The sequence below is a fragment of the Rhinolophus hipposideros genome (genome assembly GCF_964194185.1).
Source record: "Rhinolophus hipposideros genome assembly, chromosome: 3".
Classification (NCBI taxonomy): Eukaryota; Metazoa; Chordata; class Mammalia; order Chiroptera; family Rhinolophidae; genus Rhinolophus; species Rhinolophus hipposideros.
The window spans coordinates 101318869-101331318 of record NC_138049.1 but is presented as its reverse complement, the minus strand read 5'-3'; the positions used below and the strand labels follow the sequence as shown (position 1 = coordinate 101331318).

General features: G+C 50.6%; 1 protein-coding gene across 3 annotated transcripts in view; it reads right to left on the bottom strand.

The window, feature by feature from the left end:
* MDGA1 (MAM domain containing glycosylphosphatidylinositol anchor 1) overlaps positions 1 to 12450 on the bottom strand; it is a 55037-nt gene that overhangs the window by 23362 nt on the left and 19225 nt on the right. For 2 of the 3 annotated variants that reach the window (XM_081044945.1, XM_081044944.1), the window contains exon 2: positions 1901 to 2040. In XM_081044945.1, coding sequence (XP_080901071.1) covers positions 1901 to 2040 — 140 coding nt within the window. Of the gene's footprint in view, positions 1 to 1900; positions 2041 to 7227; positions 7317 to 12450 lie in introns of those variants that run through there. The other variant, XM_081044946.1, reaches the window with a different exon arrangement.

The window sequence follows — 12450 nt, the reverse complement described above, 5'->3', positions numbered from 1 at the left end:
ACTTGGGCATGTCCGACTAGAGCCCAGGGTGTGAGGAGGATGGCAGTGGGAGATCAGACAGGGAAGGCAGGTGGGGGTAGATTGTGGGAGGCCTTCAGTTCCACCGGGAGCCTGAACTGGGTCTGGTAGTTAATGGGGAGCCATCGAAGGTTTCGGAGCAGGGGAGTGATATGATGCAGCAGGTTGGAGGCTGAGGATTCTGGGAGCATGGTGCAGGCGTGGATTGGAAGGGGAAATTTGGGAGAATAGGAGGCCAGTTAGCATCTACTGCAGTGGTTCAAGGAACAGGGCTGAAGGTCTGACCTGGAGGGGTAATGAGGAATAGAGAGGAGGGGACCCCACAAGAGGCATAAAAATGAAAGTCCTCAAAGGCTGGCTATATGGGAGAAATGAGATGGGACAGAGTTAAACATGAGCCCAGGAAAAACCATGAAACCACAGATGGAAATGGAAAAACGGAAGCATGCACATACAGCCACCGCTGCAGATGACTCATATGTGTGATGTGGAAGGCGACACACACAGGCAGCCAGTGCAGCCTTAGCTGCCTCCCTGGCTTTAGGGAGAACCACCCCTCATAGTCACACCTGACACAAACACCAGCCTGCAGACGGGCAGCATTGATTTCACTTCTAAACAAACCTTTGAGAAGGAGCAAGTAGCGATCACAGTTTCAGGTTGAAAGAGTCTTTAGGGGTTTCCTGGTCCATCTGCTTGTCTCAAGGCCAAACCTACTAAAGCCATTCCTGTTCCCAAAAGTATCCCGAAAAAAGGATTTCGCACTTCACTCTCCTTCCTAGGATCCAATCGAAACCTTTTCTGCTGCTCTTAAAGGTCACAGCAGCTCACCAGCAAATTCCACCCATCCCCCAGCCCACTGCTTCCTGCCTCCTCCCATTGGCTCTCAGTGACAACTGGCCAACACTTCCTGCCTGAACCACACTGTTGGTCTGGGACAAAAGTCACCTGGCATTTCCAGATACTCTGCATCTGTTGCTTTCTAATTGCTTTGAGTCTTTTAACCACAAAAGTGTAGGGCTTGCCTACTGGAAGACGCCTAAAGTAGAGATTATATTAGATGTTGCTGGGAATTCCTGGAGCCCCCAACCCAAAGATGGGTACACTGAGTGGAAGTGTGCTAAGCTATGGTTCTGGATTCAAATTCTGCCTCCACGCTCACAAGTACTGTGTGATGTTGGGAGCTTACTTAACCTCCCTCAACTTCAACTTCCTCGGCTGTAAAATGGCGGTTCTAATGCTTTCCCCACAGCATGGTTGTGAGGAGCCAAAGAGAAAACACTAGAAAAAGCACCTAGCTAGTGCTTGGCACACAGTCCACCCTCAAACAGTGGCTGAAGGTACACATGAGGCTGTGTTTGCTCAACATATACCAGGAATAGAGCGGAATTAAGTAACCGACATTCCGTTTTTCCCCTTGGCCATCAATGTTTTCAGGGGACTAAGCCCACAGCCTCTAACCCAGGGGTGTCCAAACTTTTTCCAACGTTTTTCACCAAGGGCCATATGCGGAAAAATACACAAACAGTCGGGCCACTCACTTGAGGTGAAGTACGTATTGCCTCACCTGGTTTATTTAAGTAAACTAAATATATTTTTGGAATTTGCTGTGAGCCAATTAAAAATGGATTGCGGGCCAATTGGATTGCGTGCCACAGTTGGCCCGCGAGCCGCAGTTTGGACACCCCTGCTCTAGCCCTTCCCCACCGAGTTCATTTTCCAGTTATTTGCCAGGCCCAGTCTCCTGTCTTCTGTTTATTTGCCGCTGTATACCTCTCGTCCCCAGCTCCTACTGCCTCTTCTCAAGCTCTGATCCCAGAGTAGGGGTGGGAGGGAGAGGGTGAGGGCAGGAGGGGCCTGTGCAGGCTGGATGGGGGCTTACCTGGGGCCGAGGGTGCCCGGTGACAAGGCACTGCAACACAAGGGTGTCCCCCTCCCGGATGGTGTAGACACGCTCACTGATGTTGTCCTCTTTCACCACACACGCCTGGCCTGCGTGCACAATCTGGGCCTGGGCTGGAGCTGGCAAAGAGGGGGGAAGGTTTAGACAAGACGCACCAGGGCTAGAGGGGGCCTGAGGCTCCCTTCTGAGTACGTGGCGTGGGGGGTGGGGGGAAGGGTCAGCCTGGACCTCCTCAGGCCATCTTCAAAAACCTGACCCCATTGAGCTCAGGCAAGAATCTTCCCAGAGCCCCCAGGCCAGAGCCAAAGGGACCAGGAACTCAGGAAAGGGGCAATTCCTCCCCATCCCAACCCCCTTGCAGGAGATCTGTGCTCTTGAATGAGCTGATGAGGGCGAGGGGCTCTGTAATCGGCACAGACTGGGTATCACTCAGTGAGCATGGCAGTCTTAGCAGCCCCCGTTCTGCAGCTGCTAGTACCCCACCCAGCCCTGCATGGGCTGATGCATCCATCCTCATCTGCTCTGTGTGACAGCTACTATGTGCACACAGCTCAGCTTCCCCAGGGAATCAATCGCCCTTAGCCAGTGGGAACCGCCTGGGCCAGAAATGCCCAGGAGGCCACCTTCTTCCCCAATATACACACACACTCCCAATGACTGGCCAACATGAGTGCAAAGGCCCAGCCCCCTTGCCTCAAGATGGGATGACTGGTGCTGTTCAAGCTCCAGAGCCCCCACCCCTGACCCCAGGGAACAGGCTGAGGCTAAGTCAGCTTACCCGCAGTTTTGCCCAGCTGCTTCCCTCATCCTCTTAGTTTCTCCTGAGATCATTTTCTCAGCAAATCACCTGCCTGAACTGTGCCCACCCCCAAGCTCTGCTTTTAGAGAGCCTAAACTAAGATTCCCCCCATCCCCACAGACTGCATATTCCCCTCAACCAAAGGCCTGTTAATTTTCCCTCATTGCTCCCTGAGCCTGTGTCAGCCTCTTCTCCAAGGATCAGAAGTTCTCACAAGGGACCCGGAAGCTCTCAAAGGACTGGCTCCTCCCTGACCTGTCTCACAGTGCCCAGGGCTGGGGGAACCCAAAGGGGAAATGGCTAAAAGTTCACAGTCCCTCCCTCAGTGTCAAACCCCTAGAGGCAAAGTCCTAGAGGCAAACCAGCCCCCAGCCCACCAATGCTTGGGTTCTGGGTGGGAGGGTAAGGCCCTCAAGTTCACACCTGTCTGCTCACAGCTGACTGGAGAGACTGGAGGTGGGAGAGCTGATCCAGGACACAAGGGACACAGGGAGTGAACACTGAGTCCTCGTCCTAAAGAGGTGCACCGAGGTGAGATAAAACCCGTACATAAAATATGTAACTTCCTCCAGGAAGTGTCCCATGATTAACCTGCACCCTCCCTCCTTCTGTGTCCGTCACTTCCCCAGCACAACAACAAAGCATCAATCTGCGTGTCTATCAAATTAGGGTTCTTGCCTTTCTGCCTGCCAGACTGTGAACTTCATCTTGGTATCCCTAGCACAAGACCTTAACTACAGGGGGCGTTCAGTGGATGTGAAATGGATGAATTGACAAGAATATCCCATGGTAACATTGCTAAGCATTACGAGAGGTCCAGAGTCCCTAGGAGGTCAGAAGACAGAAACATCACCATCCACTGGAGGAAGAATCACAGGTAGCTCTATGGAAGAGGCAGATTTTGAACCAGATCTCAGAGACCGGGCCTTCCTGCCAGTTGCCAGGGCAGAATCCTACATTATCTCTTCTGGATTACTGGCGGTAAGCCACCAGAGATCACTGGGCCTTCGTTTTCTCATCTCTAACATGGAGAGAACACCACAAAACCTGAGAACACACAAGGGTGGATGCGACAATAACACCAGGTAAATGAGAAGTGCTTAGTAGAACTCTAATGTGTTCTACAGGTACCACAAGCAGCGCCTTAATGGACTCTCTCCGAGCAACACTGTCGGGACAGACACGAACCAGTGACAGAGGGGGTTCCACAGAGGCAGCCTGGTGCCGGATGAGAAGCTGGTGGGGCAACAAGTGAGCCGCAGGTCATGTGACGCAGGCCCTGTTTAACCACAAGAGTCTCTCCAAAGAGCAGCAGATTCTGCCAACAGTGGCACCTGCCACCAACCCAAGTTCTGAGTGTCCAGGTGTTCATCCTGCCTGCCCGGCTGCCACAAAGGAACGAACCTAGACCAGTTGTCAGGAGACAAGCTGTGTGGCCTCCCTGGGCCCCAGCTTCCCCACCTATAGGAGGGGAGTGGATAAGATGACCTCTAAGGTCTTTCGACTCATACTTTCAACGCTTTATGTAATCAGTACATAGTCCCTATGTAAGATGCTCCCTAGAATCTGGGGAATGGCTGGTGCCCCTGCAATGAAAAGGCATGAACACTACCATAACACGGAAGAGATAGCCATCTGTGGCCAGCGTCCCCCGGAAATCTCATCAGGAAACAACCCACCAATGCATGACGTGTAAGCCAGTCGCTGATAAGACCAGGAGGCCATATGGATATCTACAAGAGGCCTGTGGTATGTCTCAACAAGGAAGACATTGATTTCACGGGCTCCAATGGAAGACAAGCTATCATCTTGCACACTGTGGCTTCCCCATAGCCAGGCAGTGCTGCAATGACGAAAACTTTGGGGACTGAGAAGGAATATGAAAAAGGGCTGGAGCGCTAACCTTTCTCAGGGCCCAGCCAGCGCAAGCCAGAGAAGATGAGGCGCGGCCGGCAGACACAAGGCCCCTTGCCATCTGACAGGTGTGTTTCCTCACTGGAGATGGGGCTATGAATGGGCACCATGGATGATGACATTATTACAATGATTCAATCCCCTTTGATGACACTAATATCAAGACTATCCAGCTCTAAAATGGTAGAACCACTTTGGAACAGATCTTGGCAACAATTCCACCCCTGGGTAGGTACCCACTAGAAATGAGTGCTTATGACAACCAAACAATAGAACATTCATAGCAGCTTTATTCATGATAGGTCCATCAAGGGTAGCACGAGTAAATCAATTCCGGTATATTCATACAATGGAATATGACACAGCGTGAAAACAATGAACTACTGATAGACACAGAAACACTACTGAATCTCACTGGCACAACTGGAGGGAAAGAATTCGGATACAACAGAGTAAATAGTGTATGATTTTTATCTATTTGAAATTTAAAACTGGAAAACCTAATCTTATAATAATCGAGATCTAAATAGTGGTTGCCCCTGGGTAGGGGTGGGGGGTTCTTTACTGGGCACAAGAGAACTTTCTGGAAAGAAGGTAGGATCCCATCTGGGAGGAAGAACATGTTCTACATCCTAATCTGAGGGGTGGTTACACAGGTGGATACACCTGTAAAAATGCATTAAGTTATTTGCTTAAGATTTTACAGTATCTAAGTCACACTTCAATTAAAAAAAACAAAAGAGCATACCTTTGATGACACTGCCTGTTGAGGTTACCTTGTTTCGTTTGATGTCACTAACCATTACAGTTCCCTCCTCCCTTTACTCTGACTCCTACTTTGATGAGCTGCTTCCTATGGCGGACTTCTTCCAGGTAGAGATTTCCCTTCGGGAGTGAGTGCTGGCCTTGGTGGTTCAATTTGCCCATCAGCCCCCACTGACTTTCATTAACATGAGTCAGCCCCCCACTCTCCTCAGCCCTGGAATGGCTGGAACCATGTTTCTGACCCTGAACCAACAGAGATCCCACCACACCTCCGGTCCCCAAAGGGGCTCTGTCCCACTTAACCTCAGTCTCCCACTCCAGCAGCATCTTCTGACTCCAAAGGCAACCAGGCCAGGGCCTGTGTCAAGAGGCACCACGACATAATCCCTTCATTCAGTCTGTCAAACAACAAATGCTTCGAGCCTGCCACTGTGCTGGGTGCTGAAGAGGCTGCATGAAAAGCAAACAAGGACCAGCTCTGAAAGAGCACTGTGAGGGAGATAGCAAACAAGGAAACAGAAAGGAACAGGATGGTTTCAGAGTGTGCTAAGTGCTAAGACGACTCCAAAGCAGGGGGATGTGACAAGGAAGTGGGTAGAGGAGAGATCTGCTTTAGAGAAATGGAAAGAGCTGACAATCTGGGATGAACTCCTGGCTCTGCTACCCACTAGCTGGGTGACACTGGGCAAGTTACTTAACCTCTCTGTGACTCAGTCTCTTCATTTGTAAAATGGGAACAATAATGCCTTCTCCCGGGGCTGGTGTGAGGGTTTAAAACAACATATGTAAAACATCTGGCCAAACCGTATGTGCTCTTTCACTAAATGATAGCTACTGAAATGACTGATTGCATAGGAGCAAGAGAGGGGTACAGGAGAACACCCTCTGTAGGCCCATCTACATTCCAGGGGTGAAACCACTCAAAGCAGACAGTAAACCGGTCGGGATATTTCATGAATATGTTCAAGATTCATGTTGAGGGCAGTGCAGGGCTTCGGAGGAGTTGGAAAACAGGAGATGGATGGCATCCTTCTCTGAGCACCCTTCTTAGCTTTCAGCAAGTTACTTTGCATCTTTCAGCAAGTTACTTAAGCCTTCCTTGTCTCAGTTGCAACACCAGGAATAAATACATAAACACGAAAGTGTTTCAAACTTTCTGACACAGTGAGCAATGTAACCATGCCAGCCAGCATTTTTATTCTATAAATGATCCTGCACTCCTCTCAGGCCACCTCCCTGGGGGCCTGAAGCCCTTTGCATGACAGGATCCTGCCTTATCTGCAACAGATGATGAGGGCTGGTATATTCCCAGGGTGCGCTGTGTATATCCAAGCTCCTCACCTCAGCTCTGAGAGGCAGAAAAGCAAGTCCTATTTATAGCCTCCTTTGGCAGATGAGGAAACTGAGGCCTGGAGAAGAAAATGCCCATGTCACTCACAGACAGGCCAGTGGCATTGCTGAGACTCTAACCCAGGACTTCCACCTGCTAGCTTGCAACTCAGTTCACCGGCCCAGCCATCCACCGACCCTCCACCCCCAACCCTTGTGTCACCAGGGGAGCCTGTGGAACGCAGATCCCCAGGCCCACGGGAAACCACCAGCTCTGACTCTCCAGGGCCTCAGAGTTTGTATTTGTAACGGGCTCCTGGGAATTTCAAGGCTCCGCGGGATTTGATCATCTCTGCTTGACACCACTTTGGTGGATAAAAAACAGGACAGGATTTTGGAACCAAGTACGTTTCCTGCCTCTGGTCTATGAGACTTCCTATTTCATTCTCCAAGCTCTATTGACAGACACCAATGGAAAAGGAAAACTGTGTCCCCCAACCTGTGTGCCAGAAAATGTTCATCGATAGTCCACTGCCAAATACGACGCTGCGTCTTCTCTCTCCTCAGTCTCAGCACACGATATTATTAAAGGCTCTGAAAAGTCCTGCAGTAAACACATCTGTTAACTTGATATAATCCAGTGCTTTCCAAATGTATTTGACCAGAAAGCCCTTTCTTCACCGAGTGTCTCTTAACATCTTAAGAGACAGAAGTGTTTTGTAAAACGGGCGGAGAAGTGCCGATCCAAGGCTCAGTAAAACTAAGGCTGTGTGGAGTCAGGTAACACGTTCCCCCAGTCCCTTGGCTGAGAACAGTCAAGCGGCGTGAGAGACGTCACCCATGGGGCCGCAGCGTCATGAGAACAGCTGAGGCAGAAATAGCAAGCCCCTGGTAGAATGCTTCTGGCCTACCAGCTCACTCCTTTCTTCCCCCAAAAGTAGACACCCGGAATTACAGGTGGGGGTAAGGGCTTCCGGCACCCAGTAAGCTCAGTGACAAAGCGACAAACTCTCAACGTCTGACTCACGTTAAGGCAAATGCCAACTTGTCCACTGGGCTTCTGAAGAAAGAGAATTCTCACTGGAACCTAGAAAGAGAATTTCATCAAGGGCCCCCATCCCCCATGAGAGAATTTCCTCCTGGCTGCTAGCCAAGGTGCTGTCAAATGCATGAGGGCGCAACAGTAAGATACAGAGTCAAATAAGGCAGGCAGACAGCACATGCATGGAAAGCCTGAATTTAAAGCCCCATCAACTTTCTGTCAGGTTTCCTCCCCATCCCGCATTTAAAAAGGTTAATCATTGCCAAGTGGGGGCTGTCTTCCTCCTTCCTGCTCCTGACTCTTTCAGGGGAAGTGTCTGCAGGCTGGGGAAACTTCCAAACAGAGCAGACTGGGGGAAAGGACAAGGAGAGAGGAGAAGGGGTGAGGGTTGCAGACCTCCCCACCTGGAGTTGGTTCTATCTGCTCAGTTGCATCTTAAGATGGCTGGGCAGGTACCACCACCCCAACCACCTCCCGCGAGCATCGCTCAGTGTTCTGGGCCAGACAATATGTAATCAGGATCTGTGTTCTTGTCCTGACTTCCACCAGACAGTCATCCAACACATGCTTGTGAGTGTGAGGCGCTGAGCTTGGTGCTGGGTGTACAGGAAGGGACGGCACCCAGGTGCTGCACGAGGGAAGTTAGAGTCTAAAAGAGCTGGGATAAAGGCCTCCTGAGAAGCAGAAAGGAAGAGGGAGGGATTGCTGTGAGCTGCAGTTATGTCTCAAGTCTCTCCCCCTCCTCCCATAAGAGAATAATAATGTAACAATGTATACATAATACAACAATAAGAATTTACTCTGTGCCAGCATTGTATTGAGTGTTTCATATCTAGTACCTTATTTATTGCTCATAGCAAGCCTACTATTGCTCCCATTTATCAGATGAGGAAGCTGAGGCTCAGCAGTTTCAATAAGTTGTCCGAGGACACCTAGCTGAAGGGGAGTCTGTCTGATTCTCTGACTTTTGTGCTCATCCCCATGCACTTCCAGTTCCCAAGTGCTGGCACAGGTTGAGAACACGGGGCTCAGGACAGGGCTCAGGGCACAGGACCGTCTCTGGGTCGCTGGTGGACCAGACTCCTGCAGCACCCTTAGAAACTACCCCTTCCTCACCTTCCCAGCTTCCGGTTCATACATGTTTATCGATCCTTTTATGCATGTAATGCAAATGGACACTTAATAATTTAGTGGGGTTAGCAGTGCTGAAATATTAACAAGCTTTTCTCTTTTAATTAGGGGCTGAGAGAGTGGCGGCTGGGTCTGGGAGGAGGCTCTCAGGGCAGGAGGCTGGCTGGCTCAGCCTGGGTCTCCTTCTGCGAGAGGTGACACTTATGTGCCTCTGCTGTGGCCCGGGGGCCATCAAACATGGATGAACCCTGTCCTCTCCAAAGTGGGGGTTTGCCCTGCCCCCCCACAGCGCGGGCTGGCTGTGGAGCGGCCTCAAGCCTGTCCGCTGTTCACTGTCACCCAGGGGTGGGCCAGGTGACTTCTCAGAAAACCTCCAAGTGTTGGGGAGGCTCCAAATCTTTGCTGGGAAAACCTCGTTGAAACAGTCGCACCACCCCGCACCCTCTCCTCTGCCTCACTGGCATGCCCGTCGTCTGGAGGGCACGCACAGAACACTGTCGTGTCTACTCCTGGGCAGCCTCTCAGGTCAGTGGGCCTTGGTCCAGGCCGATTCCCTCTCCATCCCGCCCCCCTCACTCCCTGGCCTCCCCGTATTTCCAATGGCACACACAGTCACCTGTTAATGTGCCATCGAGTCATTGATTCCTTCTGTAACATTTCCTGAGCACCTATTATGTGAAAAGTCCTGCCCACGGCGCTAGGATGCAGAGCCAAATAAAGCCCAGCCCCCTCACAGAAGAAACTCTGCTCTCCCTTGGCTGCAGACCACCTTAAGTCTGCTCTCCACTGCAAGGTCTTCTTTGCTCATCAAACCAAATCTGCATTCAGCCAACCTCCCTCCCCTTTGGCTGCAAAAATCTCTCCCCCATCCAAGTGTACGTGTCTCCGACCTCTGGTACAAGGTGCTGTCAGTGAATATGGAGAACAGACATAGCTGAAAAGATGAGTGCACAGGCTGCCATCCTGTCACCACAACGGAGCATAAAATCTAGCTGTGCTCTCGTAGTCAGACGAACGGCCTGCAGCTGCTTGCCCAACCTGCCACTGTGTACAGGGCCTGGGTCCATTTGCAGAGCCTGGCGGTCCTGGCAGCCCTCCTCTGCTGAGAGTGGCGGCCAGTCCATCCCTGCCCCGGTCCCTAGGAATGCTCACCACGGCACCCACATCCTGGCCTCATCAGAAGGCACACAGCTGTTGAGAGTGCCAGCTTTTCTCATGGACTCTTTGTTGTCAGAGTATCAGTAGAAGTCTAATTTGTACACCACGTCTGGAATTCTGGGATATCAGCACAGGCCACGGGAAAAGCCCTGTAAGTGAGAAATCAGAGGTCCCTGGGGAAAACTATAAAGGGGCTTTCTCCCTGGTGGGCCCCAGAACACTGGGATCGGAACTCTCAACAATGAGAAGACAGGGAAAAAAAGAACTCTCAACAATGAAGGGACGTAAGGTAACAATCACCATTGTAGGCAGGATGCTTGGGGAGAGAGCAGAAAGGCACAAGCCTCGAGTCAGGCATTGCTTGATCCAAGGCTGTAACTGCGCATCTGAGGGGCTGCCTAGATGGCGTGGTGTAAGGGGCAGGAGGTAGGGCTCTCGCTCCCACCTAATCACTGCGTGACCTTGGGCAAGTCATTAAACCTCTTGAAGCCACGGTTTCTTCAACTGCAAAATAGGAATAATACTACATCTGAGGCTCTAGGGAAAATAACTTCTGGGTTGTGTGGATTAAATAATATAATGTGCATTGGGTACAGAATTCAATGACTAGTATCTAGTAGGTGCTCAATACATTTCAGTTCCCTTTCCATTTGATAATATAGACTGGGACCCTTTGGGAACCTGTTCCAAGGGTCTGCAAGAGGAAAATATACAACTGAATGAGGAAGTCTACTTTGGGAGGGATACCAAGAGCCATAATCCCAAGAGACCAGAGCATCAAGGGGGGCCGAAGGAGGTTATCACTGGAAGGAAAGCTCTCCCCAGATGAACACACAAGATGATGGTGGGAAAGAGAGGCTGCCACTCATCAGGGTAGGAAGGGCTTCTGGAACCCAGGCCCTGAGCCTACCTTGCCCAGAGATGTGAGGACCGGAGTTATTCATGTAAAATTTTCCTAAGCCAGCTACCTAGCCCCACCAAGCTCTGCTGGTCCTGGCGACCCCATTACTGCAATTCATTTGGCCCTGGGGGCTGACAGCAGCCCAGACTAGATATGACCAAGCTCCCATGTGCCAAAGTACATGTTCTGTGCATGGTATACCCCAGGCCATGGGAGGAGAATCAGGGCTGGAGGAGACACAGCCCAGAGCATGGGTTTCCCGGCCAGGCTGCTGAAGTAATTGCTGTATGGTCTGGGGCAAATTCTCTAGTCTAGGGTCTCAGTTACCTGACTGTAAAATGGGCATAAGAGAACTTCCTATTGTGAATGTTAAATACTATAAGAACGGGATATACCATGCACAGAACATGCTCCCTTCTAGATACTCTAGAAGTATAGTTAGAAGGGAGTAGAATAAAACCAAACTCATACCTCAGGGTGTGTCCACCATGACAAGGTACCCCGAGTCTAAGAGTTGCCACGACCTCCACAGCCTCCTAAGTGACCCTGTCCCTAGGAACCTGAAGCTCCAGTGTACCCGTGACCAACACTAGGGATGGGGCACTTCCTGCATGGGACCAGAGACACACTGCCAGGTCCAGGCCCCCAACTCAGAACATAGAGCCTGGCCAGTCTTGGGTCAGGGAGTAGTGGCTTTGCTTTGAAGCAAAGAACCCCAAAGCCCCACCTAACCCCAAAGCCCAATAGCTTCCTCCAGGCCCCACAGAGCTGAGACCCAACTCGGAAGCATAGGGCACAGCCTGGGGCCTGGCACAGGCCTAGCCACGGGCACTGAGGAAAGACGACGGGGCTGACCTACTGCATTGGGGCTGAAATGAACATCCAGGGGCTCTGGGCCCTCAGAAAGAAAGGGATGGTGGCAGGTGCATGGGAGTCCTTTCCAATCAAACCTGCAACAACTGGTTGACTAAACCCCATTTCATCATATAAAACAGAGGACAACAGTACTGTGTTTCCCCGAAAATAAGACCTAGACGGACAATCAGCTCTAATGCGTCTTTTGGAGCAAAAATTAATATGAGACCCGGTATTATATTATATTGACCCAGTATTATATTATTGTAGTATATAATAGTGGGTCTTATTTTCGGGGAAACACGGTATTGGGCTCACAGTGTCTTAAGTGAGATGACATACCAGAAAGCGCCATGTAAACTGTAAAGTTCTGCACAGATCAGGTCTTATTAGGTGCTGAAAGACCTAAATATGGCTTCAGGAAGTGAACATTGGCTGTTAAGAAGCAGGCCACAGTACACCTATTAAACCAGTGAAAATAAAATTATAAAATCCATGGTGGCTGGGCTGCATACAAGGCTGGCTCAAACTTTTCGCAGCACAACCTGGCAGTACAAAATGAGAGCCATAAAACTGTTCCTCTCCTATGACCTATTAGGCAATCTCACTTTGGGGAATAGGCCCCAAGGAAATAC